General features: G+C 42.6%; 12 protein-coding genes across 16 annotated transcripts; 8 read left to right on the top strand and 4 right to left on the bottom strand.

Moving 5' to 3' along the window:
- Positions 1 to 123: 123 nt before the first annotated feature.
- Positions 124 to 3461, top strand: trc (Serine/threonine-protein kinase tricornered). The gene is made up of 5 exons (XM_017234165.3): positions 124 to 895; positions 1328 to 1537; positions 1601 to 1707; positions 1767 to 2251; positions 2309 to 3461. Exons 1-5 carry the CDS (start codon positions 416 to 418, stop codon positions 2401 to 2403), a joined length of 1377 nt encoding a protein of 458 aa, XP_017089654.1. The 5' UTR covers positions 124 to 415; the 3' UTR covers positions 2404 to 3461.
- A 99-nt stretch (positions 3462 to 3560) lies between these two features.
- Positions 3561 to 10095, top strand: Fibp (acidic fibroblast growth factor intracellular-binding protein). 2 transcript variants are annotated; one of them, XM_070280594.1, is made up of 10 exons: positions 3561 to 3576; positions 8392 to 8448; positions 8504 to 8582; positions 8641 to 8959; positions 9021 to 9128; positions 9183 to 9315; positions 9371 to 9471; positions 9527 to 9595; positions 9651 to 9836; positions 9893 to 10095. In XM_070280594.1, exons 2-10 carry the CDS (start codon positions 8446 to 8448, stop codon positions 9969 to 9971), a joined length of 1077 nt encoding a protein of 358 aa, XP_070136695.1. In that variant the 5' UTR covers positions 3561 to 3576; positions 8392 to 8445; the 3' UTR covers positions 9972 to 10095. The 2 variants fall into 2 exon arrangements, with proteins under 2 accessions (XP_070136695.1, XP_017089616.1); XM_017234127.3 differs by lacking the exon at positions 3561 to 3576 and having other exon boundaries at positions 8375 to 8448.
- Deaf1 (deformed epidermal autoregulatory factor 1) lies at positions 3641 to 8153 on the bottom strand. 2 transcript variants are annotated; one of them, XM_017234126.3, is made up of 4 exons: positions 7666 to 8153; positions 6325 to 7138; positions 5419 to 6044; positions 3641 to 5359 (listed from the first exon to the last, which is right to left on the bottom strand). In XM_017234126.3, exons 1-4 carry the CDS (start codon positions 7798 to 7800, stop codon positions 5189 to 5191), a joined length of 1746 nt encoding a protein of 581 aa, XP_017089615.1. In that variant the 5' UTR covers positions 7801 to 8153; the 3' UTR covers positions 3641 to 5188. The 2 variants fall into 2 exon arrangements, with proteins under 2 accessions (XP_017089615.1, XP_017089614.1); XM_017234125.3 differs by having other exon boundaries at positions 6316 to 7138; positions 7666 to 8152.
- Positions 10096 to 10197: 102 nt separating the features above from the next.
- On the top strand, positions 10198 to 12228 carry cyc (basic helix-loop-helix ARNT-like protein cyc). Its single transcript, XM_070280593.1, has 5 exons — positions 10198 to 10353; positions 10608 to 10682; positions 10777 to 11231; positions 11289 to 11715; positions 11813 to 12228. The coding sequence occupies exons 1-5, from the start codon at positions 10334 to 10336 to the stop codon at positions 12072 to 12074; spliced, it is 1239 nt and encodes a 412-aa protein (XP_070136694.1). The 5' UTR covers positions 10198 to 10333; the 3' UTR covers positions 12075 to 12228.
- Positions 12229 to 12593: 365 nt separating this feature from the next.
- Cyp305a1 (Cytochrome P450 305a1) lies at positions 12594 to 15395 on the top strand. Its single transcript, XM_017234085.3, has 3 exons — positions 12594 to 12856; positions 13725 to 13762; positions 13847 to 15395. Exons 1-3 carry the CDS (start codon positions 12763 to 12765, stop codon positions 15221 to 15223), a joined length of 1509 nt encoding a protein of 502 aa, XP_017089574.2. The 5' UTR covers positions 12594 to 12762; the 3' UTR covers positions 15224 to 15395.
- An 83-nt stretch (positions 15396 to 15478) lies between these two features.
- Positions 15479 to 18470, bottom strand: Kap-alpha1 (karyopherin alpha1). Of its 2 annotated transcripts, XM_017234083.3 has the most exons (6): positions 18365 to 18470; positions 17517 to 17740; positions 16956 to 17455; positions 16634 to 16897; positions 16073 to 16572; positions 15479 to 16018 (listed from the first exon to the last, which is right to left on the bottom strand). In XM_017234083.3, exons 2-6 carry the CDS (start codon positions 17715 to 17717, stop codon positions 15837 to 15839), a joined length of 1647 nt encoding a protein of 548 aa, XP_017089572.2. In that variant the 5' UTR covers positions 17718 to 17740; positions 18365 to 18470; the 3' UTR covers positions 15479 to 15836. The 2 variants fall into 2 exon arrangements, with proteins under 2 accessions (XP_017089572.2, XP_017089573.2); XM_017234084.3 differs by lacking the exon at positions 18365 to 18470 and having other exon boundaries at positions 17517 to 17839.
- LOC108120426 (DNA repair protein SWI5 homolog) lies at positions 18454 to 18910 on the top strand. Its single transcript, XM_017234089.3, has one exon. It carries the CDS (start codon positions 18540 to 18542, stop codon positions 18762 to 18764), a length of 225 nt encoding a protein of 74 aa, XP_017089578.2. The 5' UTR covers positions 18454 to 18539; the 3' UTR covers positions 18765 to 18910.
- Positions 18826 to 20571, bottom strand: Ccdc58 (Coiled-coil domain-containing 58). 2 transcript variants are annotated; one of them, XM_017234088.3, is made up of 5 exons: positions 20430 to 20571; positions 19649 to 19694; positions 19430 to 19576; positions 19244 to 19366; positions 18826 to 19181 (listed from the first exon to the last, which is right to left on the bottom strand). In XM_017234088.3, exons 2-5 carry the CDS (start codon positions 19682 to 19684, stop codon positions 19077 to 19079), a joined length of 411 nt encoding a protein of 136 aa, XP_017089577.1. In that variant the 5' UTR covers positions 19685 to 19694; positions 20430 to 20571; the 3' UTR covers positions 18826 to 19076. The 2 variants fall into 2 exon arrangements, with proteins under 2 accessions (XP_017089577.1, XP_070136263.1); XM_070280162.1 differs by having other exon boundaries at positions 20537 to 20554.
- LOC108120423 (uncharacterized) lies at positions 19815 to 20787 on the top strand. Its single transcript, XM_017234087.3, has one exon. The coding sequence runs from the start codon at positions 19905 to 19907 to the stop codon at positions 20562 to 20564; it is 660 nt and encodes a 219-aa protein (XP_017089576.2). The 5' UTR covers positions 19815 to 19904; the 3' UTR covers positions 20565 to 20787.
- A 126-nt stretch (positions 20788 to 20913) lies between these two features.
- On the top strand, positions 20914 to 22055 carry TORIP (Torsin interacting protein). Its single transcript, XM_017234086.3, has 3 exons — positions 20914 to 21510; positions 21565 to 21701; positions 21759 to 22055. Exons 1-3 carry the CDS (start codon positions 20958 to 20960, stop codon positions 21987 to 21989), a joined length of 921 nt encoding a protein of 306 aa, XP_017089575.2. The 5' UTR covers positions 20914 to 20957; the 3' UTR covers positions 21990 to 22055.
- Positions 22049 to 26055, bottom strand: Ir76a (Ionotropic receptor 76a). The gene is made up of 8 exons (XM_017233955.3): positions 26001 to 26055; positions 25694 to 25938; positions 23856 to 24021; positions 23528 to 23796; positions 23344 to 23467; positions 23178 to 23286; positions 22613 to 23117; positions 22049 to 22555 (listed from the first exon to the last, which is right to left on the bottom strand). Exons 1-8 carry the CDS (start codon positions 26053 to 26055, stop codon positions 22067 to 22069), a joined length of 1962 nt encoding a protein of 653 aa, XP_017089444.2. The 3' UTR covers positions 22049 to 22066.
- Positions 24130 to 26086, top strand: LOC108120439 (uncharacterized). The gene is made up of 4 exons (XM_017234119.3): positions 24130 to 24710; positions 24808 to 25520; positions 25573 to 25792; positions 25852 to 26086. Exons 1-3 carry the CDS (start codon positions 24209 to 24211, stop codon positions 25681 to 25683), a joined length of 1326 nt encoding a protein of 441 aa, XP_017089608.2. The 5' UTR covers positions 24130 to 24208; the 3' UTR covers positions 25684 to 25792; positions 25852 to 26086.
- The last annotated feature ends 93 nt before the right edge of the window (positions 26087 to 26179 follow it).

Raw genomic sequence — 26179 nt, 5'->3', positions numbered from 1 at the left:
GAAAAATGTTTCCAAAGATTCTTTTTATGATAATTATGAATTAATAACTAATAAATAATCAATATTATGGTTCTTAATATCCCCACAATTCGGTAGTAGTTTTAGTTTACATCGCTTGGCAACTCTGACCAAAATGCGAATGGCACTTGAAGAAGAAGCTGCGTCAGAGGGAGGAATTTCAACAAATTACCGAGGAAAAAGGCTAGCAACGGGAGAAAAAAGCAGTGTGTGTGCTCTGGCTAGTGCATAACTCCTCACCACACAGTGACACACAGCCGGGCAGGGAAACGGGACGTCGGAGAAATCACAAACAACTGCCCAGAGGATCCCACAATACATCCATAAAGCCCAGGCACAGCGCAAAACAAACACAACGCAACACACACAACTCGAGGAGAGACCACAAGCAGCTTAGATGATGAGCAGCAGAACGGACACGGACGGGGCCTCGATCAGATTCAGTGACCACACTCTGGACAAGGCCACCAAGGCGAAGGTGACGCTGGAAAACTACTACAGCAACCTGGTGACGCAGTACGGTGAACGAAAGCAGCGCCTGGCCAAGCTAGAGGCCCAGTTGAAGGACGAAAGCCTGACAGAGTCGCAACGCCAGGAGAAGCGCCTTCAGCATGCGCAAAAAGAGACGGAATACCTGCGCCTTAAGCGTCTTCGGCTGGGAGTCGAGGATTTCGAGGCGCTGAAAGTGATCGGACGAGGTGCCTTCGGTGAGGTGCGACTTGTCCAAAAGAAGGACACAGGTCATGTTTATGCCATGAAGGTGCTACGCAAGGCCGACATGCTTGAAAAAGAGCAGGTGGCACATGTACGGGCAGAGCGCGATGTTCTCGTCGAGGCGGATCACCAATGGGTGGTCAAGATGTACTACAGTTTCCAGGTGAGTGACTCGTCAGCTGCACCACCAATATTACCACCGAAACCACAACATAAAGGGAAGACAAGTGTGAAAGCGGGGAGCGGAGGGAAAGAAGGTGCAAAGCAGCGCGCATAACAAAAGAATTGTGTTAAACACGGAAAAAAATCAATAAACCAATACAAGTGCAAATGCCAAAAGCGCCTTGCCAATCATATGGTCACCTCTCTCCCTCTTTCTCTCGCTGTCTCTCTGCCTTTGTTGTTGCAGTTCCCTCGCTTCTTCTTCTTCTTGGTGAAAGTTCTTGATACAGGCATACGTGCCTATAACGTACAAAAGGGTTGTTTTCAAGGTTTCGTTTGAATATTATGTGGTTTGGTGATAAATTCAATTAATAATTGCATTTAAATTAATAATTTCATTTGAAAATAATAATGAATCTTTGCATATTCACAGGACCAAGTCAATTTGTATTTGATAATGGAATTTTTGCCCGGTGGTGATATGATGACCCTACTTATGAAGAAGGACACTCTGTCCGAGGAGTGCACACAGTTCTATATCAGCGAGACGGCCTTGGCGATCGACTCGATACACAAGCTCGGTTTCATACACAGGGACATAAAGCCAGACAACTTGCTTCTCGATGCGCGGGGGCACTTAAAGGTGTGTTTTAATAACTATCACTCTAAAAATGTAGATTAATAAAGGTCCATATTTGAATTTCAGCTCTCAGATTTCGGACTATGCACCGGATTGAAAAAATCGCATAGAACAGACTTCTACCGAGACTTGTCGCAGGCGAAACCATCCGATTTTATTGGCACTTGTGCCAGGTAAGTGTCTAGAAATCTATAAGAAATTCATTAAACTAATAACTTTATTAAAATTGCAGTCCCATGGATTCAAAGAGACGAGCCGAGTCCTGGAAAAGGAACCGACGTGCCCTCGCATACAGCACGGTGGGTACGCCGGACTACATTGCGCCTGAAGTTTTCCTGCAGACTGGATACGGACCCGCTTGCGACTGGTGGTCCCTTGGCGTCATTATGTATGAAATGCTTATGGGTTATCCGCCATTCTGCTCGGACAATCCGCAAGACACCTACCGCAAGGTAATGAATTGGCGCGAGACGCTGATTTTCCCCCCGGAAATCCCCATATCGGAGGAGGCAAAGGAGACGATCGTGAACTTCTGTTGCGAGGCAGACCGGCGGCTGGGATCCCAGCGCGGTCTTGAGGACCTCAAGTCGGTGCCTTTCTTCCGGGGCGTCGACTGGGAGCATATACGTGAGCGACCCGCGGCCATTCCCGTCGAGGTGCGTTCCATCGACGATACTTCCAACTTCGACGAGTTTCCCGATGTGTCGCTGGAAATACGTAAGTTACTGGAAACTAATGTAAAGATTTTAAATAATTTAGCATTGAAATTTATAGCATCGGCGCCAATACCGCAGGGCGGTGAAATCGCCAAGGACTGGGTCTTTATTAACTATACGTACAAGCGGTTCGAGGTGCGAAATCTGGAGTGAAGCAGTAGCTGGAGCTTGGGCAGAGCTTGATTGGAGCAGAAGCAGCATGATGTTTGCCGCACTTTGCCAACCATTTTATCACCACCACAGCCGTCGCAATCGTCTCTCTAACACCATCACCACCAAGAGCATTCTCCACGCTAAACGAAAACCCAATTTTCCTTTTTGAATGTCTTACCTACATGTGTATTTAAATACTAGCTAACATTTGTGATTCCAAACAAAAAGATGAATACGAGTATGATAACGAGAACAAACGATGTATTGTATGTAAAAAGAAAACATATTGCTTAAAGCGTCACCCGCGCCTCGAGTTAGGTTAAACGCTATACTAATCCCCCCCATTGTCCTTCCACATTGGCTTTGTTTAACCCTAATCTTAACCGTTTGAACGTTGTGTTTGTAAACCTAAATCCTGAATTAAGGACCCCTTTGGCAATTTTTTATATATATATACTATATTGTTTACTTCATTGGGCAGCAGCAAATTACCCATAAATTTATTATTTAGCCAATTGAGAAATGTTATAAATTTTAGGCACGTTTATTGTACGTATATGTTTGTATCATTATTAATTATAAAACACAAACACATTATACATAATGAAATCCCCCTCAAGGTCTATCTCAACATACGGATGCGGATCGAAAATCTATCACACAAATTAGTTACTAACGCCAAACAGCAACAAACGCAATCTTAGACAGCGAAATAAACAAAACTATGTTTAAATATCGGTTTCGTTCTATGTACACCCCTCCCCACCCACTCTCACGGATCTATATATATATATATATATATATAATTATATATATATGCTGTAGCTCTTCCCCCCTGGAGTTTTAGGTTCCGAGTAATTGTAGTTTGAGCAAAAGGAGAATTATTGAACAAGTTACCGAGTTACCGCTGGCAAGTATAAATCGAATTATATAGCAGACACTATCCCGAGCAGTTGCAAAATGCAAACTTAAAGTAATTGATAACATACCTATAACTAAATTAAACGAGTAAACAAGTTTTAAGAAATTATTTTTGGTAATAGAATACAATAATAGTAAGCATACTGATAATTCGATAATAATGCAACACAGCAACATAAAATGCAATAATAAATGAAACATGTGCATAATAACTAACAAACGTTAAAATTGGATTTTATTTTGTGGATCTAGGTAAGTCTAGACAAATCGATAAGGACCTCCCCACTTTTCATACACAAATTGTTTAAAAATCAAGTTCCTTGGATGATTTATTATATTTCAAGATCTGTGTCATGTTTTAAGAAACGATGAAGTGGTTTACATATTTCTGCTGCTGGTAGAAAATATGCATCTCCAAAACAATATTTAAAAAAAAGTATTTAAGGATACCAAAAAGGAACACCACATAACGTAGACTTTGTACATTTAAATGTATGTATATATTTCTTCGATCTGTATCTGCATTCTTTACTTGCGTGTTTTGATTTATGATGTGAATGCAATCATTGTTTTTTTTGCGGTGTAGTTGTTTGGTTTTAATTGAATGCCACATCCGAAACCATTACAGACATTTAAATAAAGATTTCAAATTCTTTAACTTAGACGGGGGGCGCCGGAAACTCGAAATTCAAATTTCGTATTTCGATTGCTCTGCATCTCGTGTGTTGTGTAGCGTGTGCGTGAACCGGAATATATAGCTAGTTGTTTAAAGATATCATTTTATATATATATATATATATTCTACATATATGAATGTATGTATTAGCATATGGGGGACTAAGACTATTTGAATTGTTACACCAACGGGACGACGACTCAGACGCGACGGGAAAGGCGGAAAAATCTTTACAAACTCTGAGAGGTGGAGAAAAGGGGGAAAAACCCTACGAGACACATATACACACAGCTAAATAATTGCAAATTGCTTTCCTTATTTCTCGATTTAATGTTCTTTTTCTGTTTACATTTCGGTTCGATTACGGTACGGATATGTTCCGGGTACGGGCTTTGCGAGGGACCTGGACTTTGCGAGTTTATTGCATACTGAAGTATATTTGTTGGTTGGTTGGTTTGGTTTTGTTTTGAAATCTTTATTGGATGCTTGTAACGGGCAGTAGAATCCGTAAAATTATAATGGTAAAATGTTAAAAGTTTAACTATGCGCTTAGAGTCTAATGAAAAATGTATACATAGACAAATATGTATTGTAATTTCAGAGTTTTAAGTGTTTTCCTTTCGTAGTTAGTGTTGGGTTTTGCGTTCTGTGTTTTCTGTGATGGAGTGCGGGAAGAGGATGGGTGGAGGGTTCTCTTGTTAGTTATGCTATGCGCTTTGCAACTATTATTAATTTAATTTAATTTAATTTAAATTGAATTACAAGTAATCGCTTTAGGTTCTTTTTTTTACTTTCAAATCGTAGCTTAATTAATTATCTACGCCTTTGCACTTGCTTTGATTTTCGATTGCTACGTTTTTTTACTCTTTTTTTCATTAATTTTATTTTCTTTTCGCTTATTTTTTGTTTTTGTTTTTTTTTTTGCTGGCTTGACCTACGTTCAATAGTAAAATGTATATATATTTATATAGTTATATGTAAGTTAAGAGTTACATTAATATATAGAACATAATTCTAAAAGGATGCAGACTGCTCATGGGTATCTAAGGAGTGGAAGTGGGCTCAAGGCAGGGGGCAAAGGGGTCTGGGTTGGGCTGGCCTGGATCGTACAGTAAGGAGGATTGAGGGGAACTTTATATAATCGTATTATTTAGTAGTAAAATTTGTATGTACAATTCGTTACGTTCCTTAGGACTGATCATCGATCAACAGCATAACCTGTTGCGTTGTCGTTTGTGGATTTCTTGTGCACTCCACCTGATGAGCATTCCAATCCTTGCGCTGGCAGAATTCTGAACAATACGGCGTCTTCCGGCACAGAGAGCATTCTGCCAGAGCTTCTCGATTACAGTTGGCGCACTATTTAAAAATAAATCGAATCCATAAGATTATCCAATTCTAAAGAAAAGTAAACTCACCTTCTTTGCGGATATGATCTCGTTGCCATGCAGGGAGCCGGATATATTGGGGTCATCGATATCGGCGTGCACTTGGACGCGCATCGCACTGACCGCTGCGTCGCGCTCCTTTTGCAGGACCTCCAGGCGGCGCTCGTAGGTCTGTTTCATGTCGTTCAGCAGGCGCTTGAAGTCGTTGGTCGCCTTCACCATTGTGCAGTAGACGTGCTCAATGTTTTTCAACGATTGGCTGGTGTCCAGGACGGCGATGGAGGACCCGTCGTTAATGTTCACCACGTACGTTTCCCGCTCGTAGGTATTCCCCATCTGCGACTGGTCAACCAATTCGGTGGAGGTGCCCAGGCTGTCGTTCAATTCCGCCCACGGTTCGTCCTTTGACGTGATGTTCTCCTCCAGGAACATGTTATTCTCGTCCACAACATTAGCAGCTGCCGCGGCTACAGCAGCAGAAACATCGACACTATTGTTGGCACCGCCTCCGCTTGTATTGTTGTTATTAGTGTTGCTATTGTTGTTGTTGCTGTGATGGGTATTCCTTTTGCGTTTTGGTCCAGGCTCCATGTCGAGATCGGTTTGATTTCGCTTCCGTCTCTTGTAGGGCGTAAAAAGACGCACTGGACCGGATGCTGTGGAGGGTTTATTTAATGGGAAAATAATTTGTAAAGTGATTCATTCAAGAGGCCTTACACAGTGAACTTGGCATAACCAGTGAGCTATATTTTGAGCCAAGCTATACTAATTAAAAAAAAGTATTTTCAATAAGGAATATTGGAATTGGAACTCTTATTTGAATTTCGAAAATCACTTATTGGCCATTTAACTAACACCAATATTCGGTTATGCTCGAGTTCACTGCACGGTGTGGTCAGGTGTGAATAGTTGTTGATGTCGTCTCACCTGACTCACCTGCTTCGTCGTCACAGCAGACCGTGCAGCTGCAGTTGGTCGCGTGCGGCGTGAGCGTTCCCTCGTCTATAAGGGACTGAAGCGATTTCCCTCCGTACTTGATGGATCTCTTCCAATCCTTGCTAGAACCACGGCCGCATATATGCTCGAATTCACTGGGCGTGTGCCACTTGTCCTTGTACTTAACGCAGCGTCCACGACCGCCGGATCCCAGCTTGCTTCGGTAGAGCTCGGCGCAGGTGGTTTTGCATCGGATCTGGAAGACCTCCATGTGCTGGGTGGACGAGTTCTCTTGCCAGCCGGTGGAGCCTGTGTTGCCGCCGCCTCCTCCGCCACCGCCGGCACCTGCCCCAGTGTGCGTGTGCTCCAGCGTGGCAAGGCTGTCGTGGCTGTTGTTGCTCCCGGAGCCATCGTGATTGAGACCGATGGTATTGGTGGCGGTTGTGTTGGTGCCCGCACTGTTGGCGCCGCCGTTGCCGCCACCTCCAGCCCCGCCTCCGCCGGCACCGGGCTGCGTCTGCTGCTGGATAACGATCGTCTTAAGGTCGTTGCCCATGCTGACTGTGCTGCCAGACAGGTAGCCATTGTTATCGACGCACAGCATCGGCTTGAAGTGGGGCAGCTGGTCGGGCGTGATCACATTAAAGGTGGTGCCGGTTATCATCGATCCGATGGGCAGTGAGACTGGGACCGAAACTACGCCTCCGCCGCCTCCCGCTGTACCAGGACCGCCTGCTCCGCCGCCAGAAGCACCGCCGCCGCTGCCGCTGTTGTCGTTCGAGGAGGATGTGACCATGCGAACCTTCGAGTCCAACTGCATTACCATTGCGCACATATTCCCACGGTCGTCACATGTATTCGAGATAGTTTCCAGCGCCAATTGATTTTGTTTCCGAATAAATTTAACGCGATGCGTTGGGATTTATCAGGAGTCGATGAGGAAAATTCGAATGTAAGTAAACAACACAGCATGGGAAAAATGAAAATCGGTATACACAACAATTTGCGCCACAAAAGCGCTGGGATGAGGGTGGTGGGTGGCGTGTGGCGGGCTTCGGTGGGGGTTGGGCTAGCGATGGCCTAGTGGGTCGCATGGAGCTATGAAGCAGCAGTTCGTAGGGCGCAAGCACCGCGCGCATTTTTGTTGCGCCACCCACTCGCCTCCCGCTGCCCACAGATGCCCCCCGTCGCCAACCCCCAACCACCCACTTTCCACAACTGCGCAGAGCAAAGCGGAGCACACTCCGATCCAGATCCAGCTCCATTACCGAAGCCTGGAACCAGAACCGTGCCCGATTCGTTCGCACAGTCACCCCGCCAATGCCAATGTTGTTTCCTTACCTGATGGTGATTGTGGTGATGGCCCGGACTCTCTAGTATCACCTCTTCCTTTACAACGTCGCGCACGTCGTCGGTCAGCGCGGCTAGATCTTTCCTATTCAGGTGCAGCTCGGTTGAGGAGTCGACCTGTTCCATATTATATCGCTGTGCCAGGCGCGCACTCTTGTTCACTTTCACTTGTTTTGCTAGCTAGTATTTGGGTTTTATGCTATAAGATGCATCTAGTTGCGCGAATGCAACTTGCAATTGGATACGATTATACTGTGTTGTTGTTGTTGTTGTTTGCTGCTGTTGCCGTTGCGGCGCGATCCGCTTTTTCCCGCGCACCCCGTTCACATGCGCAGTGCGTGTTGTGTACGTTGACGTTTCATTGCACTATTTACAGAGCTTAGTTCATTGCAATTTACATTTTTTAAGCTAAACTTTACAAAATTTCGTCTCCAAAAGTTGATATCCTCCTCTTCTTCCTCATGATAACTAGAGTTGCCATGCGCATTGCAGTTATCGATAGCGAGAATTATATAATCGATAGTTAAGTTTCGTACAATTCACCTTTTTATTTTAAGCCTAGGAACAAAATAAATAAAACAATTTAAAAAATTAAATGATTTTAAAAATTTACGATCACAGAATGAGTTATTGTGAATATTTTACCATATATGCAACATCATTTTAATGAATAACTATTTAATTATATATTAAATTCGATTTACTTAATATTTCAAGTCACATCTCTAATATCATCGGACGTCTGTCCACTATTGATGTAAACAACAGAAAATGGTAATCCACTTTAGTCTTTTGTCAAGGGTTTTTTATAAAATTACAAAAATTTCAGGCTGATGTGGATGTTTTTATTAGCAACTACACTCTTGTGGATCCAGAGATTTATCAGCTATGGATCGAGGGTTTCTCCTGTAAGTGATATACCCTGTTTTTTTTACCTGTACCAATCTAACAAAATTTCCCTATCAGCCAGCGAGGCAGTATCCTACTTGAAACAGAAGGGATTTGGACACTCTATGGGTGCTCCCAGCGACCTCATTGCCTCCGATGTACTGGACCACTATCGAACCTATTCACTGATTGAACTTTATTTAAACGCACCCACAAAATTAATGGAACAGTCTTGTTTCCAATTGGAGCCACATGTGCGCGATTTGATAACCGAAAAGTATTACTCCATCGACGATGTGGTTGCCCGCGAGATTCTCGGGAAGAAATTATCGTCTCGATACCGCAAGGATCTGGATGAGGTGGCTGAGAAGACTTGCGTCAAGCTAAAGTCTGTGAGGTGAGTTATTTTTGAAATAGTTTTATTGAATAGGGACTAACAAAGTTATGTTTCTGGACAGACGACAATTCGATAATGTAAAGCGCATTTTTAAGGCCGTGGAGGAGATGCCTGGCACGTTGACCAACAACATAAAACAGCACTTCTTTATATCCAACGATTTAGCCAAGTAGGAGTTGTCTTCTTCCACGGACAATCATTTTATAAAACCATTTATTTTTAGAAAATACGCCTGCATTGTGTTCTTAGCCTGTTTGCGCTTTGAAACCACAAAAAAGAAATTACAGTACTTAAGCTTTAGTGATCTCTTGACCTGTTCCCATGCCATTATGATATACTGGACATACACATACCAGGCAAGCAATAATTTCTATCAAGTTATCATCGGTACAGCTTACACTCTTTCTGCAGCACACGGGTCCCGAATATTATGACACAGAAATGGATAAGGAATTCCTTTTGGATTTACGAGAATTGCGCTGTCTGCTGGACAAGGAGAAGGAAATCAAACAGTAAGGAATATATTTTTAATCTGTAAAGATTAATATACTAGATTACATATTTTAGCCTCGTCTGCTTACGTCTTAAGCCTGTACTTCTAGAGCGAGCCTTTCACGAACTCGATGCTAACTTTCGGTGCGTATAATGTATTCACATCCAATTTTTCGATGTTAATTATTATTTTCTAAAGCTCATATTGGCGCGCATTAATAACAATCGCCTGCAACTTGCATCGCAACCGGGAGCTTCGCGATTTGTTTGTCGATCTGTGCGAGAAATTAATTGATCCTTGGCGACAGAATGGGTGGAATCGTGAGCAGGTGAACAAGTTTTTGGCGTCCATTACACAGAGCGTCTTGGATTTGGAGATATCTAGGTAAATTGTTGAATATATTTAATTAAGGGACGGCAATAATGTATTTATGATTGCAGGGATCAAGAAACTCGATGCCTTTGGGACCGATATATGCAGGTTATTACGATATGCTTGGATAAAATGTATCACATTTAAAGCTGTGATTAGGTTAAGATAAAGATTGATTTTTTATGTATTTATTGTTTGTTTGTTTTCATTCGTGTTGTGCTATCTTGTATATGATATTTGTAGAACGTAAAAAATAAACATTAAAAACTAATTTAACGAGTTTTTAAAATAAATTCAAATGTGACCAGTAATACCATAAATCCGTTCTTCATTCTTAGAACGATGGTTCTCAAAGTTCTAAAGGTATCGATGTATCGATTCTAAAAGCTACTTTGCTTCCAGCTCTACTGCAGATTCTTCCCGTTTGCTAGATATTGTTAGTAAACAAATCCAAACCCCTTGCAATAGATTGCAAAATAAGTAACTCCGTAGGTCGTGATAACTTGGCAATGGAAATGACAGAGTTCTGGTAAGTACCAAAAAAGTGCATTGCCAATTACATAAAGCTGTGCGTTTTGAGTCGAGCACTCACACCACCGCACATCTGCAGGCACATAGATACGCACACCCACGAGATGTATGCTAGTGTGCGCTCAGGTGGGTGCAAAAGGAAAAGCGAGCAACAGTTGACTCCCGTTACATTGGCAACCACCTCCAGACACGCAATGGGGTGGTTTTTTCTTAGCCCTCCTTATTAAAATTAGCTTATTATTATTATTTCAGCGATAATCTGGAGGAGATTGAGGACGAAACGTTCGACGAGGAGAAATCTGCGAGAACTTCGGATGAAAATCGAAAGTAGGAAAAATAAATTAATTTAAAATCTAATATATATACATCCTATACTGTACATCATACATCCTTTTAACTAACCATTTCTTTATCGCGGCAGGCAAAACCACAGTGAAATCGAAAAACGGCGGCGGGATAAGATGAACACTTACATCAATGAGCTCTCCTCCATGATTCCCATGTGCTACGCCATGCAGCGGAAGCTGGACAAGCTGACAGTTCTCCGGATGGCGGTACAACACCTCCGTGGGATACGCGGAAGCGGCAGCCTTCATCCCTTCAATGTGTCAGACTACCGGCCTAGTTTTCTATCGGACCAGGAGCTTAAAATGATCATTCTGCAGGCCTCGGAAGGGTTTCTATTCGTTGTGGGTTGTGATAGGGGACGCATCCTTTATGTCTCCGAATCAGTGTCCAATGTGCTCAACTGCACTCAGGCAGAATTGCTTGGACAGAGCTGGTTTGACGTATTGCATCCTAAGGACATTGGTAAGGTCAAAGAGCAACTTTCATCGCTGGAACAGTGTCCTAGGGAGCGACTCATCGATGCAAAGAGTAAGTGATTTATTAAACCACAAATATCCCTTAAACTAAAAGCTTTTCTCCGTGAAGCCATGTTGCCGGTAAAAACAGACGTGCCGCAAAGCTTGTGCCGTTTATGTCCAGGTGCCCGGCGTTCATTCTTTTGTCGCATGAAACTGCGGGCCACCAACAACCAAATAAAGGAGGAATCGGACACTTCATCCAGCTCGCGCAGCTCCACCAAGCGAAAGTCCAAGTTGAGTACGGGTCATAAATACCGGGTTATTCAATGTACTGGCTACCTCAAGTCCTGGACGCCTATCAAAGACGAGGAACAGGATGGTGACAGCGATGAGCAAACGACTAATCTTTCGTGTCTGGTGGCCATTGGTCGCATCCCACCAAACGTTCATAATTCCACAGTTCCTGCCTCGCTGGACAATCATCCCAACATTCGGCACGTGCTCTTTTTATCCCGGCACTCGGGTGAGGGCAAATTCCTGTTTATAGACCAGCGGTATGTATTAAATTGGTAGCTTTTAAAGAAGCTTCTAGGCTGTGTAATCTCTCCTTAATGCCCTTGGCTAACTATTATTTTGGTTACTTTTCAATAGTGCCACCCTCGTGATTGGATTCCTTCCACAAGAGATCCTGGGCACCAGCTTTTACGAGTACTTCCACAATGAAGACATCGCCGCCTTGATGGAGTCTCACAAAATGGTTATGCAGGTGCCAGAAAAGGTTACCACGCAGGTCTATAGATTCCGCTGCAAGGATAATAGCTTCATCCAACTGCAGAGCGAGTGGCGGGCATTTAAAAATCCATGGACGAACGAAATTGACTACATAATTGCCAAAAATTCGGTGTTTCTATAAGGTCATTAGAAAGAGAAACGACCTATGCATTAGTTTACATTCCCAAAGATCATCTCCCGATGTTGAGTAATGATGTACAAACACTTATTCTGATAAGCCATACTTTTGTACCAAAATAATTTAATTAAAGTTAAAAGAATTTTAAACAATTCAATGGGAATTCTCTCGTTCTTCAACCAATCAAGTTTTTATTATTGTTCTCTGATACCCCATTATTGTAGAAGAGAACGCTTGTAGTGAATAAACAAAAGAAAAAATAGTTCTTAGCCAAGCACGTTTTGGACGTGATCGTTGCTCGAATTTCTTTGGACACATAACTACTTATATGTACATATGTGTGTAAGTACCTGTGCCGCCGACATGAATGTCGGTTTATTTGGTTTATCATGTGAGACGGGCTTTTTGCCTGATTTTTGTTATTTTATTTATTTCTTTTTTGCCTGCACTATCAATAGACCCCCATAAAGAGGCGGCGGCGGACCAGGCGCGTGGGATTGGCCTGGGTCTGTTGCTGTCTCAATCGCCGGATTCGAAATTAGTTGGCATAGAGCTGGCGTCGTGTGCGGACGCTCTGGCATTGTGGCTCTCCACCACCCTCCCCTATTAAATCATAATTTACGCGGATAAAGGCATCGTTTCGGGTTTCGGTATCATTTTGGTTTTCGCCGTCCAATCAAGTTTTATTGAAATGAGTGCCCTCATATTTCTGAGTACGATCCTGGTTGGATTTGTGATTTATTCACTCTTCAAATCCATGCGGCGACCCAAGAACTTTCCCCCAGGTAAGGCTCTTATGAAATTTCTACCAAAGGGATATAAAAGAATTTCATTGTGCGTTCTTCGGAGAATTCAAATTGATAAGAAATAAAGTTTTAAAATAGAAAATAACACTCATGCTACTGTTTAAAGTTCTCATAAATTTTATCGCATGTTTATTAGCTCTGAATATTTGCCATAAATGGTAGAGGATAGACTTACAGACATACGACCTGCCCCACACTCACCACTGACCACTCAAATGGGGAGCTAATTAGCAACTTGTAATGGTCATCGGACACTTCGACAGGTGGCAAGACTCGCGTCTGGCATGCAAATAGATCTCATTGATAACATCGTCACACATTTCTGACACCCTGCCTAACTGGTCTGAATTGTTTTCCATTAACAAGGGCCAAGCTGATCTATAGATGACTTGCATTCTTGATTATTTATTAGACATGTAATTGCCAAAACAAGATTACATTTGAAAACCTAATTTTAAATCCTTAATAGGGAGAGAATTATCATAGTTATAATTGTATAATAAACAAAAGATTTATAAGTTTTTGAGTTATTTTTTAAATTTATTTCAAAACCTTCAAGTATGCTAGTTATTATTTTTAAAAATACCAAACATAATTCCCTATGCACATTTTTATTAAAAGCTTATAACTAAGTGGCCTAACTAACAGATTTAAAGATTGAATTGGTAGAACCGATAAGATTAGAAACATTTCACTTTTTATTAAGTGATTACCGAGTTAGACTTTATCAACAAATCAATGGGTTGTTAATAAATTAGTTGATAATACTTCCAAATTATCAAAATAATGTTGAATAAGCCTATGCAATGTTTGGATATTTTGTAATATTTGAATTGTATCTTCTCAGGACCCGATTTCCTCCCTTGGCTTGGTAACACCTTACAGGTATGTTTTAAAGAACCTTGGGTTTTTAAGCTTTCAGGTTTTAAGAGTTTAGAGAATAACCCAGCCCGCATTATTACCTTTCAGTTTCGCAAAGAGGCTCGTGCCCTCGGCGGTCAGCATATCCTCTTCGAGCGCTGGTCTGAGAAGTACAAGAGCAACCTAATCGGCTTGAAGCTGGGCCAAGAGTATGTAGTGGTGGCGATGGGGCATGAGATGGTGCGCGAGGTGCAGCTGCAGGAGGTGTTTGAAGGTCGACCGGATAACTTTTTCCTGCGCTTGCGGACGATGGGTACCCGGAAAGGTATTACTTGCACGGACGGAAAGCTGTGGTACGAACACCGTAACTTTGCCATGAAACAGATGCGTCACGTGGGATACGGCCGCAGCCAGATGGAGCAGCACATTGAGCGGGAGGCGGAGGAGCTGATGGCCCAGTTGGGTCGCACCCAGGAGGAACCAACCGAACCTGTAACCTGGCTGGCCCAGAGCGTTCTCAACGTGTTGTGGTGCCTCATTGCCGGCAAGAGGATCGTCAGCGAAGAGGATAGCACACTGTACAAGCTACTAGACCTGATGAACCGGCGCTCCAAGCTCTTTGACATCTGTGGCGGGCTTCTGGCTCAGTTTCCCTGGCTGCGGCACTTTGCTCCCGATCGCACCGGCTACAATCTCATCCGGCAGCTTAACTCCGAACTCTACGGCTTCTTCATGGGCACCATAGAGGACCACCGTCGTCAGCTCGAAAAGGATCAGAGCCCCAAGGATGAAGATCTCATCTACGCTTATTTGCAGGAGATGCAGAGCAATGGGGACGAAACCAGCAGCTTTAATGAAACTCAGCTCGTTATGACCATTTTGGACTTTTTCATTGCTGGCTCCCAAACCACCAGCAATACCATTAACTTGGCTCTAATGGTTCTGGCCATGCGGAAGGATGTGCAAGATAAGCTCTTTGCCGAGGTATCCGCGAACATGGAAAAGGCCAGTACAGATGCCTTTCCGCATCTAAGCCGACGCGAGTCCTTTGACTATATGGATGCTTTCATTATGGAAGTGCAGCGATTTTTCCACATTACTCCAATTACAGGACCCCGCCGGGCTCTGTGGCCTACCCAACTTGGTGGCTACGACATCCCCAAGAACGCCACTATCCTAATTGGACTGCGGTCCGTTCATCTCGACGCCAAGCACTGGGGCGATCCTCTCGAATTCCGTCCAGAGCGATTCCTTAATGCAGATGGCAAGTGTTTCAAGGATGAGTATTTCATGCCCTTTGGAATGGGCAGACGCCGTTGCCTCGGCGACGCCCTCGCCCGTGCCTGCATATTCTCTTTTCTGGTGAAGATCGCTCAAAACTTCCACATTATCCTGCCAACGGGTGAAGCCCCGTCAATGGTACTGCTTCCAGGGATCACACTTACTCCGAAGCCCTACAAAGTGAAATTTGTAAAGCGCACCTAAATATCATAATCATAGCTTTTAGATGTAGATACGATTTATAGTTCTGGTCTGGTTGTTGTTCTTTATTCAAATTTCCTTCCAATTAAATGAAACATTGAAAAGTTTATAGATTTCTGAAGTATTCGTAACAAAATAAAGTAAAATTACGCGTGTCTCTATTAATGTATAACAACACCAAGTCAGGCTCTCAACGAAATTGGGCTTAATAAAATATAGAATATTTACAAAATCAAAATGAAAGTAAATACATATACATAAGATCGTATAACACATTTAATTAGTACATATAACTAAGTAAAAGCGATTCCGCCAGCTGGTGAAATGCTTGAGTAAAGGTCATGACTGGTCCAGGACCAAAAACGAAAAAATAATCGCAGATACAATGTGCAGCCGAGTATGTAAAACCTAATGAAATAATAACGGGCCCCACCATCTCTTAAATGCTATTAGTGACTGCCCTTCCTGGGCGCATTTCGTTCAATCCCTTGAATATTTCTTTTGTCCTGCATTTCGGTCAAGGCGTGGCAGGCGCAGTGCTTTGCCTCAATTTTCTGTAGTGTGCTCTGTGTGTTCGTAGTTAAAAAAACATCGGCACATGAAACTTGGTGGTGTGCTAAAAGTTATAACCGCTGCTGGGCATGTTGTCCGGTTTGAACTCAAATTGCTGACTACCGGCCTCTGGGGCCACACGAGGATCCTCATCTTCGTTTCCGAAGTACTGTTCAATGATGTAGAAGGATTTGTGGTAGATGTCACGGTTTTCATGCGCCTGCAGATACTCGATCTTATCCAGACCTTAAAAATGCGAATTAATTAAAGGTAAATAAACAAACTGACAATATGACTTACCTCCGCACTCCTCGATTGTGATAGCGTATGGATTTGGTCGCACCTGGAACTTTTCACCCGCCTTCAATATGTTCTCCAGCGCGTTCAGCGCCACCTGCACTATATCGGAGTCGACAACGGTGAGGAAATCACACATGGGCGGCACACAGCCCACCTCGACAAGATAGTGAATTTGCTCGGAGGTACCACTACTTGTGGCATTAGTAATAGCCCAAGCAGCCTCTTTTCGGGTCTTAAACTCCGCTGTTTGCATAATGACCATCAGCATGGGGAATATGTCGGCGTTGATTATGGCTTGGATTTGCTCCCGGTTCCCAGCGGCGATGTTTGAGATAGTCCAGCAAGATTCCTTCTTAATTGTCTCGGTTGTGGAACGCAGCAGGTGACTAATACAGGGCAGAACGTTGTAGTTCAAAACAACCTGGGTCTGCTGGTCATCGCCAGTGACGATGTTTCCCACTGCTCTTAATGCGGCTGTGCTAACATTTTGTTGGGGATGTCTGCAAAAGGAAAACATATCACATTGTTGAATCATACGCATAGAGACATACAAGTACATACAGTAGTAGCTCAACCAGGCGTCGGCAAACACCCGCATCAATAACAGCTTGAATTTTGTCGTTCGGTCCATCGGACAGGTAACTGATGGCCCAACATGTATCGCTGAGAACGTCCACGTCGGTGTAGTTCAACAGGCGTGCCAAAATAGGCAGACCGTGGATTATTTTTGAAAAGTCTGCCGGCGGGTTCTTTCCGCGGCACAAATTCGATAGTGTCCATACCGCATTGCGTATCAATGTAATGCGTTCAGAAGTAGTTAGCACACTGAAAAAAAAATGAGATTATGTTTGGGGAGAATTATGGTTTTTCAAATGAGACTTACTGCAGGAGTGGCGTTAAGATTCCGGAATTAAGGAGATGATCACGGCATAATGGCGAGTCGCCAGCTATATTGCCAAGAGCCCACACAGCCTGCTCTTGGACATCGTCGTGGGGACTGGCTAACAATTCGATGAATATAGGCACAGCCCCGGCCTCAATAACGACCTTGGTTTGTTGCGATGTGCCGGAAGCGATGTTGGTCAGCGTCCAAGCGGCCTCGAACTGCAATGTGGCGTTGGTGCTGTTTCGTAGAAAGGATACAAACTGCGGGACAATTCGCTTCTGGATAACCTCTTCGATGGGCGGATTGGGGTCGCGGGAAAGCAGTTTTCGGAATTTCTGAGTGGCCTCTAGCTGGTCGCTTTCCTTGTTGGTGTATAGCATTGAAATCATCTCATCGCTGATAGCAGAGACCTGAGCTCCGCTTTCGGCGGCCCCATCCAAATGTCCTGCAAACTGCGGCTGTCCGGTGCTACTGTCCGCCATGTGCATGTCGCCGGCCTTTACACGAATATGATAATTTATAAATGACTTGCAAAATGATAAGTTATGGCCGACCTACCTGATGCTCTTGGCTGGTGCTGCTGTCCATTCCGGCAGACATCGAGGATGTGGCTGGCTCCAAGACCACATTACGGCGCTTGAAAAGCTGCTGTTCCCGCTTGGTCTTTCGAAGCTGGATCCCGACCTCCTCGCGGCGACGGCGCATCTCAGTGGAATCCAGGGCGGCATTTTTGTAGCGTTGTTTGTGGGTGGTGGACATATTGTCGTCTGGCAATTTCGAGGCTACAATATAATAATTTACCAAAACTGTTGATAAGGTTTGAAAACTAGGAGCCGTATGGGTTGATTTCGTGTCAGATACTAAGGTCTGGAACAAACTTAGGGTTGGCACATGATCGAATTGTGTTTCAGAGCTATGTATGTATATTGATTGAAACTTTTTAAAATATTACTTGTTGCTACCTCTGCAACATTTATTCTGAAAGATCATCCGATTAGAAGATCAACTGTTTATCTATAAGGTTTATCTAGGTACATATATAAGGATATACTATAAGGACTCTTATGCGAAAAAAATACTTTCGGTTTTTAAAGATTAATAGTTTTAACCATGAACAGGCTAAGCGTGCCAACCGGGCATTCTAAAACAAAAACCATAGTCTGAAGGATTTGTTTTTACATTTTTATTGTGCATAGAATGGCATTTAATGAACCTTTCAGATTTCCTAGCAATATGAACAATCATAACACTTTCACATTTTAATGTGTGTGCCCGTGTGCGTGTGAGTGTGCGGGCTTAGGTCAGCACTGAGGAATTTAATCTGTGGGGGACACACACTTGCAGCTAGGTATCACATTTTTCTGGAGCAGAAATACACTCATATGGTTGGTGCATCGACACCTTACCTGTGCTGGGTAATCCTTTCCTTTTCCGTGTTTTTAATCATGCAAAGAGCAGCAGGAAATTTTACACGTTTTGACGAACAGTGTGACCGTACTGTTGGCGACTGAGTGCATCACAGCTGATGCATTCGATAGCGATAGCCCGGACTTCTAATTTTAATTTTATTCCAGCATAATTATGAAAAATTCCAAAAAGAAGCCACGTAAAAATGCAAACAAGCGAAAGGACACCACTCCTGTCGACGAGGACGTCGCTTCCCGACAAAAGGAAACTATTCAATTGCTTCATGAATACAACGACCTCAAGGATGCGACGCAAATTGTCCTGGGAGCTTTGGCCACAATGAAAGGGGTTCCCGTTCGATCACTTCACGCCTCCTACAACCTTCCAATCGACGAATAAAATATGCTCAAATACTAGGTGGGATGGGATACCAGTTGGGAGTATTTCTGAGAGTTAAGAATTAGCAACAAAGAATTTATTCCAATATTATTTTGTTGCAATAGGCCACAGTAAATAAAATGTAAAAGCAATTATGAATATCAAAATATGCAAGTTTTTTTTTAAATATAGTCTTCAATTACTCTTTTTCAAATTAAAACCACAGGTTCTAGTAAATGCCTTCTGGCTGGGCAGTTCCTTTTGCTAACCACTAAAAACTCCACTTAAAACTAGACTGTGATCATTGCACAAGGCAGTACTCAAGAAAAGTACCTATTGTCCTGCATGGAAGTATGTCCTGCAGCGCTCGTTGAATGCCTTATAGGTGCGCTCTTTTATGATATCCTCCACGTTGAGCTCGGCTTGTAGCACACGCAACTATAAAGAAATCTTAATTAGTTTCTTAATTTATTATTAGTTTCTTATTGGCTTTTCATTACTTTGCGCTGTTCAGCCTTAAATTTGCTGTCTGTGTCTATGTCATCCGGATTGGCTTGCTTTTGCTCACGGAGTTGCTTCAGATTGGTTGCCGACAGGGTTATGCAACTGCGTATGCTATCTTGCTGAATGGATGGATTTATATAGCTTTAGAAGATATTCAGGGATAAGCTTAAAAGAGTAGTTACCCGGGAGAGATGCGACTTCTGAAGCTTGGAGTAAAGGTCCCGGCACGTACCCTCGCTGTTCACCTGGCCCTTGAACGATTCTGTTGGCAAGGCGTTTAGAGCATAAATAATTTTGTCGTCAACATCTCGCATTTTCTTTAGGGCCTCCTGTTGACATATGCAGTACATATTATGCACCAATTTAGAAACAACAAATTCTTTATATTTCCTGAACCTCACCTGAAAGCCGAGAAAGTCTAAGCACAATGCGGCCATTGGTAAAAGTCTGTCGAAAAACGGTTCAAAATAATAATAACAAAACGTTGTTATATATGTAAAAGTAGCCGGCGCAATGTGCCGGATTTCATGTTGTATATATATCGATATATATCGAAACACCTAGATTATTTTTTCACACCACTAGCTGATTTTGGCATTAGGCATTTTTGGCATCATAACAAATAAATAATCATAACAAATAAAATAATTTAGCAGAATGTCGTGTAAGTTCGACGATATACACGAGAAAATAGAGAGTGGCGTCTACAAATTGGCAACAAATCGTAAAAGCACACGCAGCACCGTATGGCAAGTGTACCGGAAGATCGAGAAGGACGATGGGACAATTCTGGAGGAGGTCTTGTACTGCATGGGTTGCAAGAACATAATGTCCTTTGTACACAAGTCCACGACGAACCTACGGCGTCACAAATGTCACCTACAGTACCTTAAGAAGCAGGAAATAATCAGTCTAGACACCAGCGAGCAATCCAAAATGGATGAAGATGGCGGGAACACAACGGAGGAGGACCGTCAATCGCTCTCGGACGACATCGAGATCAAGCCGACGGCTGTGGATGTAGCTGCTTATGTAGCTGGAATCCTCCCTCCAGTAGATTCCCCTATACTTCCATCTCATACCCAACCAGTTAATCGGCTGCAACAACGGCAGCTGTCTGACGTGCCGGAAATTTCATTAACCCACCCCAGTGACGGCGGAATTGAAGAGTCTAATATTTACGCGCAAACATGGTCCCTGGAGTTTCGGAAACTTAGCGACGACCAAAAATTCTACGCCAAAAGAGCCATAGACGAAATCTTTGTCTTGGGAAGGTTGAGACGCTTAACTTTAAATACGGTGACTCCGGCGGAGTAAATTTTTAAGGGCCTTTGCATTAAGACTCAAAAAACCGTTCATATTATGTTATATAGACAGTATTTTATCAGATTTGCTGCATCAATATTTTGTTTTTGGAAGTAAAGGATTGCTGAGTTATTTATAAAATTCTGGGGAAACCCAGCCAAAGCGTGGGTTTTCTCTACTAAGCCAAATAATTGTCAAGTTAGATGTTTCTCAATAAAATGTCTAATTGTATGGATATTGGATTTTGGATCCATTCTGGACGGTTTATTATTTCATAGGTATTAAATTGGTAACCAGATTTAAATGTATTTCAATAGTTTTTAACTATCGATAACAAACATTTTTGTATCGATTACTTATCTTTCTTTGGTTAGTTTAGTTTTTATCTTTGTGGTTCTTTCAAATATGCAGCGAAAACCCATACATGAGGGGAGCCCAGCGGCCTTTACCCAGTTTGAGAAGCTCAACAATGAAGAAGGTGCCCATAGTTACGAAGAAGGTTCTTCTTCTGCTAGCGAGATAGAAACTAACGAGGAGGAGGAGCGGCCGGCTCCAAAGACGCCGGTGACACCCGAAATTCGCGGAGCAAGTCCCCGAACACCCAGAACGGATGAGCCTCTTCAGCGTAACAGGCGTGGGAGCAGACCGAATGCAGAAGCATCGATTAATGAGGAGAAACAAACATCAAAGGCATGGCTAGGCGTTGTTTTCGCTTTAGTCATAATTATTTCGGTTTACGTTAAGAGTGATAAGGTTTCGCGTAAAACTTGCGCTTTTGAAGGACTTCGTGGCAAGCTACCTTCTCAGCCGGATAAAGTGTGGAGGGCCTTGCAAAAAGGTATCGAAGGAATCGTGAACAAGGAAGTTAACCGTCCCAGTGTCTTTTTATTTTTGCACGAGGACCAGCGGCAGCATAAGCTAATCCGCGACATTGCCACCGAAGCATCCAGCTGTTTTGGTAAGTGAAACCGAAGCAAATCAAAAGTGCTTAGTTCTGACTACTGTGTAACAGGTGGCCCCAGTCAACTGATTCAAATGAGCAAGGAAGATTTTGGTGTGCAAAATGGAGACTACGGATTAGCCATAGAACGCTTTAAGGCTAAGGTCAAAAAAGGAAGCAAAGTATTCCTTATCGTCAATCTAAATGAAGTGAGTTACGAGCGAATATACTCTTGTATAATTCTTTTTAAACCGTTTACCTTGTAGCTTCCCCCCAGTGGAGCTCGAGCATTGCACACGATCTGCGATGTCTACTCGCCACTTGTGGAGGATGCAGTCATATTTCTTACATTGCGCGCGGCCCAGACTAGCAGTGCTAAAAACTCCGTGACGCTGGCAATGGACACTTTGTACGAATTGTGGGAAAAGGACTTACGGGACAACGAGTTGGATCCTCTTCTAGCTCGCGTGACTGATCAAGTTTTGCATTTAAATTAAGTAACGCAATTTTAAAGTTTTATATTTTATAAAATCGAATAAAATCATAGCTTCAAGCTAATAAAATACAGTTCTTATTATATGAATATTTCGCGCCTTAGCCATATTTCCCCCACAAATGTAAGTAGACTGCAAATCATGCCAAAGCACCAAAGCAGAATAAGGCCAATGAAGTTATCAATGCCCAGTTTTATGGGACCAATATCCAAGGTGAGCTTCTGCGAGGCAACGATCCGATTTTGGCGTTGGGCGCTCATGTAATCGGCGGCGATCTTCCACTCCCAAAACTTATCCATCCCCGAGGAGTGCCAGGCTAGAATAAAGTCGTTATAAGCCTCTAAGTGAGCCCACAAACGTGGCACAAACGCCACTGTAAATGCAAAGTAAATATCGTCCTCCATTAACTTTAGGCGCTCCAAAGCCCTATTTGGGATGAGCTCTGTGTTGCCTAGATGTCCAAATTGCATACGTTCCACCACAAAACCCATTTGTTCGGATTGCGAAAAGTCCGAAATCTTTTCGGCATCGAAGACGCGATAGTGCTCCATTAAGCCCAATAAGACTGGCTAAGAAGGTACATAAAGTGTTCATTCGGTTGACAGTATAGAATCTTGAGTACTAACGTCAGCTGAGCCCTCGTCAATCGTGGTGATCCAGACTTGTGACGTCCCAGTCCATATTAGTTTGTGATCGAAAAGTCTTTGCCGGGAATCTGCCGCTTCCTCCATGGTGGGCAATGTTAAAATAGCAGCCAGTCCTCCGCTGTAAACTGTGGTCAGGATAATGTCAATCATATAACTAGCGACCAAAACGGTTCTAAGGGAATAGGAACTGGTCACATAGCTGGTGCTCTGATTAACAAAAAGCTTAAGGGTGCTAATGCACCCAAATATTAGACTGCCGAACCAGGTGTGAGAACCAGGAACCGAAGAGGATTCCCACCGTCGAGTTATACAAAGGGCCAGGCACTCGAGCAAAAGACACAGCATAACGCCCATCCAGAGGGCAGTTTGGAATGGACGCAGTAAGAGGGTCCAGCTTATAAGGCGATGTGGAGAGGGCACCAGGCAGGTGACACCAGAACGTCCCAAAAAGTGAGTTATATCCATAAACTGATATGCCTCATACCTGTTTAAAAAAAAAGGGAATCTTTAGATGGTATAATGTGGCAAGTTTTATTAGTTTCACCATAAATACATTCCGCCAATTCCGTAATCGTTTTGCCTATCCAGAATCATTCCAACTAGGCCTATTCCTGTAGCATTTGTGTATATGTAGCCCCAGTCTGAAGGCTCGGCTGTGAAAATAGAAAACACATATCTCAAATATCTCAATGAATATTTAAAATACTTACACGTGTCCACTTGTACGGTGCAATTGTGGAGTTTGCAGAATATAAGCATAAGTTTAACATCGGTGCCGTCTATAAAAATATCTGCCTTTTTCGTGGCTCGATCGTAAACTGTTGGCTCTCTCTCCTAAAAAAGAAAAGGTCCTAATCCAGTTGGAAATACATAAAGACCAAACCCCTAACTTACTCGATCCATCACCATAAAAGGCTTGTAATCAAAAATCCCAATAATTATCTCACGTCCTTGAAGGTTTCGCAGTTTCTGAGACACATCGTTATTTCTTCCATTTTCCCATGTTATCTCTTGGAGTTTGGCATCGTAACGCTGAATTAAATCGAATTCTACTGGTGGTGGATTCACTTCAAAGTTTCTTTTGCCCACAAATCGGTTAATTCTAATATCAACTACGCTTGAATTAAAATATGTTGATGTAACAAGAAATATATGTGGTTGATCTGATAAAAAATCTAATTTAAAACAGATACCCAATTTTAAGATATAATTTAAGCCGAACCGTGAAATATATATTGGCTCAGAAAATGTTCTTGTTTTTTCGAAAAAAGTTTTTCGGTGGCCACGAAAATAAACCGATTTCGCTGGGAACGCCAAATGGAATATATGCTCGAGTGGTAAAAGAATTCAGCGAATTCCGGAATCTGTTCTTGGAATGCTATAAAAGTCTAAAATAAAATTTAAAATTTATAATTTTCGGTGGTTTTACATGAACAGTGTTGAGTAACTTGCAATAGAAAATTCCCAACAGCTGATACGTTATCGATAGAAACCAAAATAAACAAAACGGTTTGCAGAATATTGAGAAAAATCGCCCCATTCGAGAGATAAAGAAAACCTTCTTATAGTCGGGCAATGGAAAAACTAGGGTTGGCCTGCCCATTTTTCTTTCGGTCCGGAAAACCACAAGGATCGAATCGCGGTATCCTTCAGCTGAATTATGACTGCTACCTGAAAATATTTTCCTATTTAACAACGCTGGAGGATCTGCTGAATCTTGGCCGGGCTCATCCACTGCTCTGTGATGTACTTGGTCATGTGCTGCGAATGCGTTACACAAAGATCAATGTGCGGATGCTGAAGACGATTTCAGATTGGGAGTTCCTCTTGGGACTGTGCGGCTCCGAAGTGATCAGATGCGAGCTTCCTCATGGCCACTGGGACGACGGTTTCACTTATCCTTTTCTGAAGCTTTTAGGGCGCCTTTGCCCGAATCTCCGCCAGGTGGTGGTAATATTTATGCACACAGTGACTCCACTGCATACGACCGAAGATGTTCCCTCCAGTGTCATGCCGTTGCTCTTGGAGCTTCCCGGATTGACGAACCTAACTCTTATAGATGCCAAAGCAAGTCACCGTAGGTACAGTAAAAAGGCCTTTATGGGAAAAATATTTTGTAACACATTAACGTATTGTCCTAGAAAAAGATTTTAAACATTTTTAATCTCTTTCAGTGGAACAACTGCAGCATTTTAGTAAACTTCAAGCTTTGGATTTGGATGGAATTGATAAAACCCTTAGCATTTCAGCCTTTGAAACTATGTTCCATAACAAGGACCAACTGAGAAGTCTGGTGCTGAACTTTGGACAGGGATTCAGGCAATCTTTTCTGTTACACCAGGTGGAAAAAAAGTGTCCGCGACTCAACCACATTACCCTGGAGAACTTTGATTCCAGAATTAGAGATCTGGGTACCTTTAGGAATCTTCAATCGCTTCATTTAATTTTCTCCTGGCGGATCGTGGAAATGAACACGGACTTTTACAGGTCGCTAGTAAAGCATTATGCCGGCCGCTTGCAAAGATTGAAACTTAAATCTATCCGTGTTAGGGTGGATCAAGTGCATCATTTCCGATCTTTAAACGGGCTTAAATCTTTTGACTGCGATGAATATCCTATTCAGTCATTAGATGAGTTGGGTCACTTAACTAGTCTTGAGTGTTTGGCCTTAGATTGCTTGGAGCCATATCCAAACGGAATACTTCAACTTTTGGATATTTTAAAAAAGTGCTCCAATCTTAAACACCTTAAACTGGGTGTTACGTGGCGCATGGCCATCAAGGATTGTGAAAGATTAGTTGGCTCCTGTGGAAACACAAATGAAGACCCAAAGCGAAATCTTCTGCTCAGTCTCACCTTTATTGAAAATGAGGATATCCAAGAAAAGGTTGGCCATATGATAATTCTTTTTATAACAATTAACTGATCAAAAATTCCAGTTGAAGAATCTTGTGCGGGATTCCGAAGTATTACGGCTGTCTTTTAAGGAAACAACTTGTCACCATTGCCAACGAGATACCCATGCTAAGTGCGATACCATTTTTACATAAATTTAATTACCTCGCAATGAGAATGTTCGATGGCGACCGTCAACCTCAGTGTCCAATCATTGTATGATATCCCATTTGTATCGAACTCTCGCCGTTTTTGATTCCAATTGTAAGTATCGTAGCCATCCGAATAATTAGACCATTTTTTTGAGTTTATAATAATTACAGGTATTGGTTCCACGTCTTCGAGGTGGAAATCAAAATCGGAATGCCACAGAATGCATGTTGTGTGTGAATTTGTGAAATGTTGTCCCACTAAACAGGGAAGGTCATATATGTGTATATATGTCTTGTTGGCCTTCAAAGGAAAATCTTACCAAGAAAACTTAGAATTGTACTCCAATAATTCGTCTCTAATAATAAACTTGACATTGCGGAATGCATCTTTCAAAATATTTATATATAAATATATTTAAATTGCAATCTTTTCTGTTTATTCCAATTGAATATTTAAAGATTAGCTGTTTTTATTATTGTAAGATTTCTTAAACTATGC

The sequence above is a fragment of the Drosophila bipectinata genome, chromosome 3L, assembly GCF_030179905.1.
Source record: "Drosophila bipectinata strain 14024-0381.07 chromosome 3L, DbipHiC1v2, whole genome shotgun sequence".
Classification (NCBI taxonomy): domain Eukaryota; kingdom Metazoa; phylum Arthropoda; class Insecta; order Diptera; family Drosophilidae; genus Drosophila; species Drosophila bipectinata.
The sequence above is the reverse complement of the archived record's forward strand: the minus strand, read 5'-3'. Positions and strand labels throughout refer to the sequence as shown.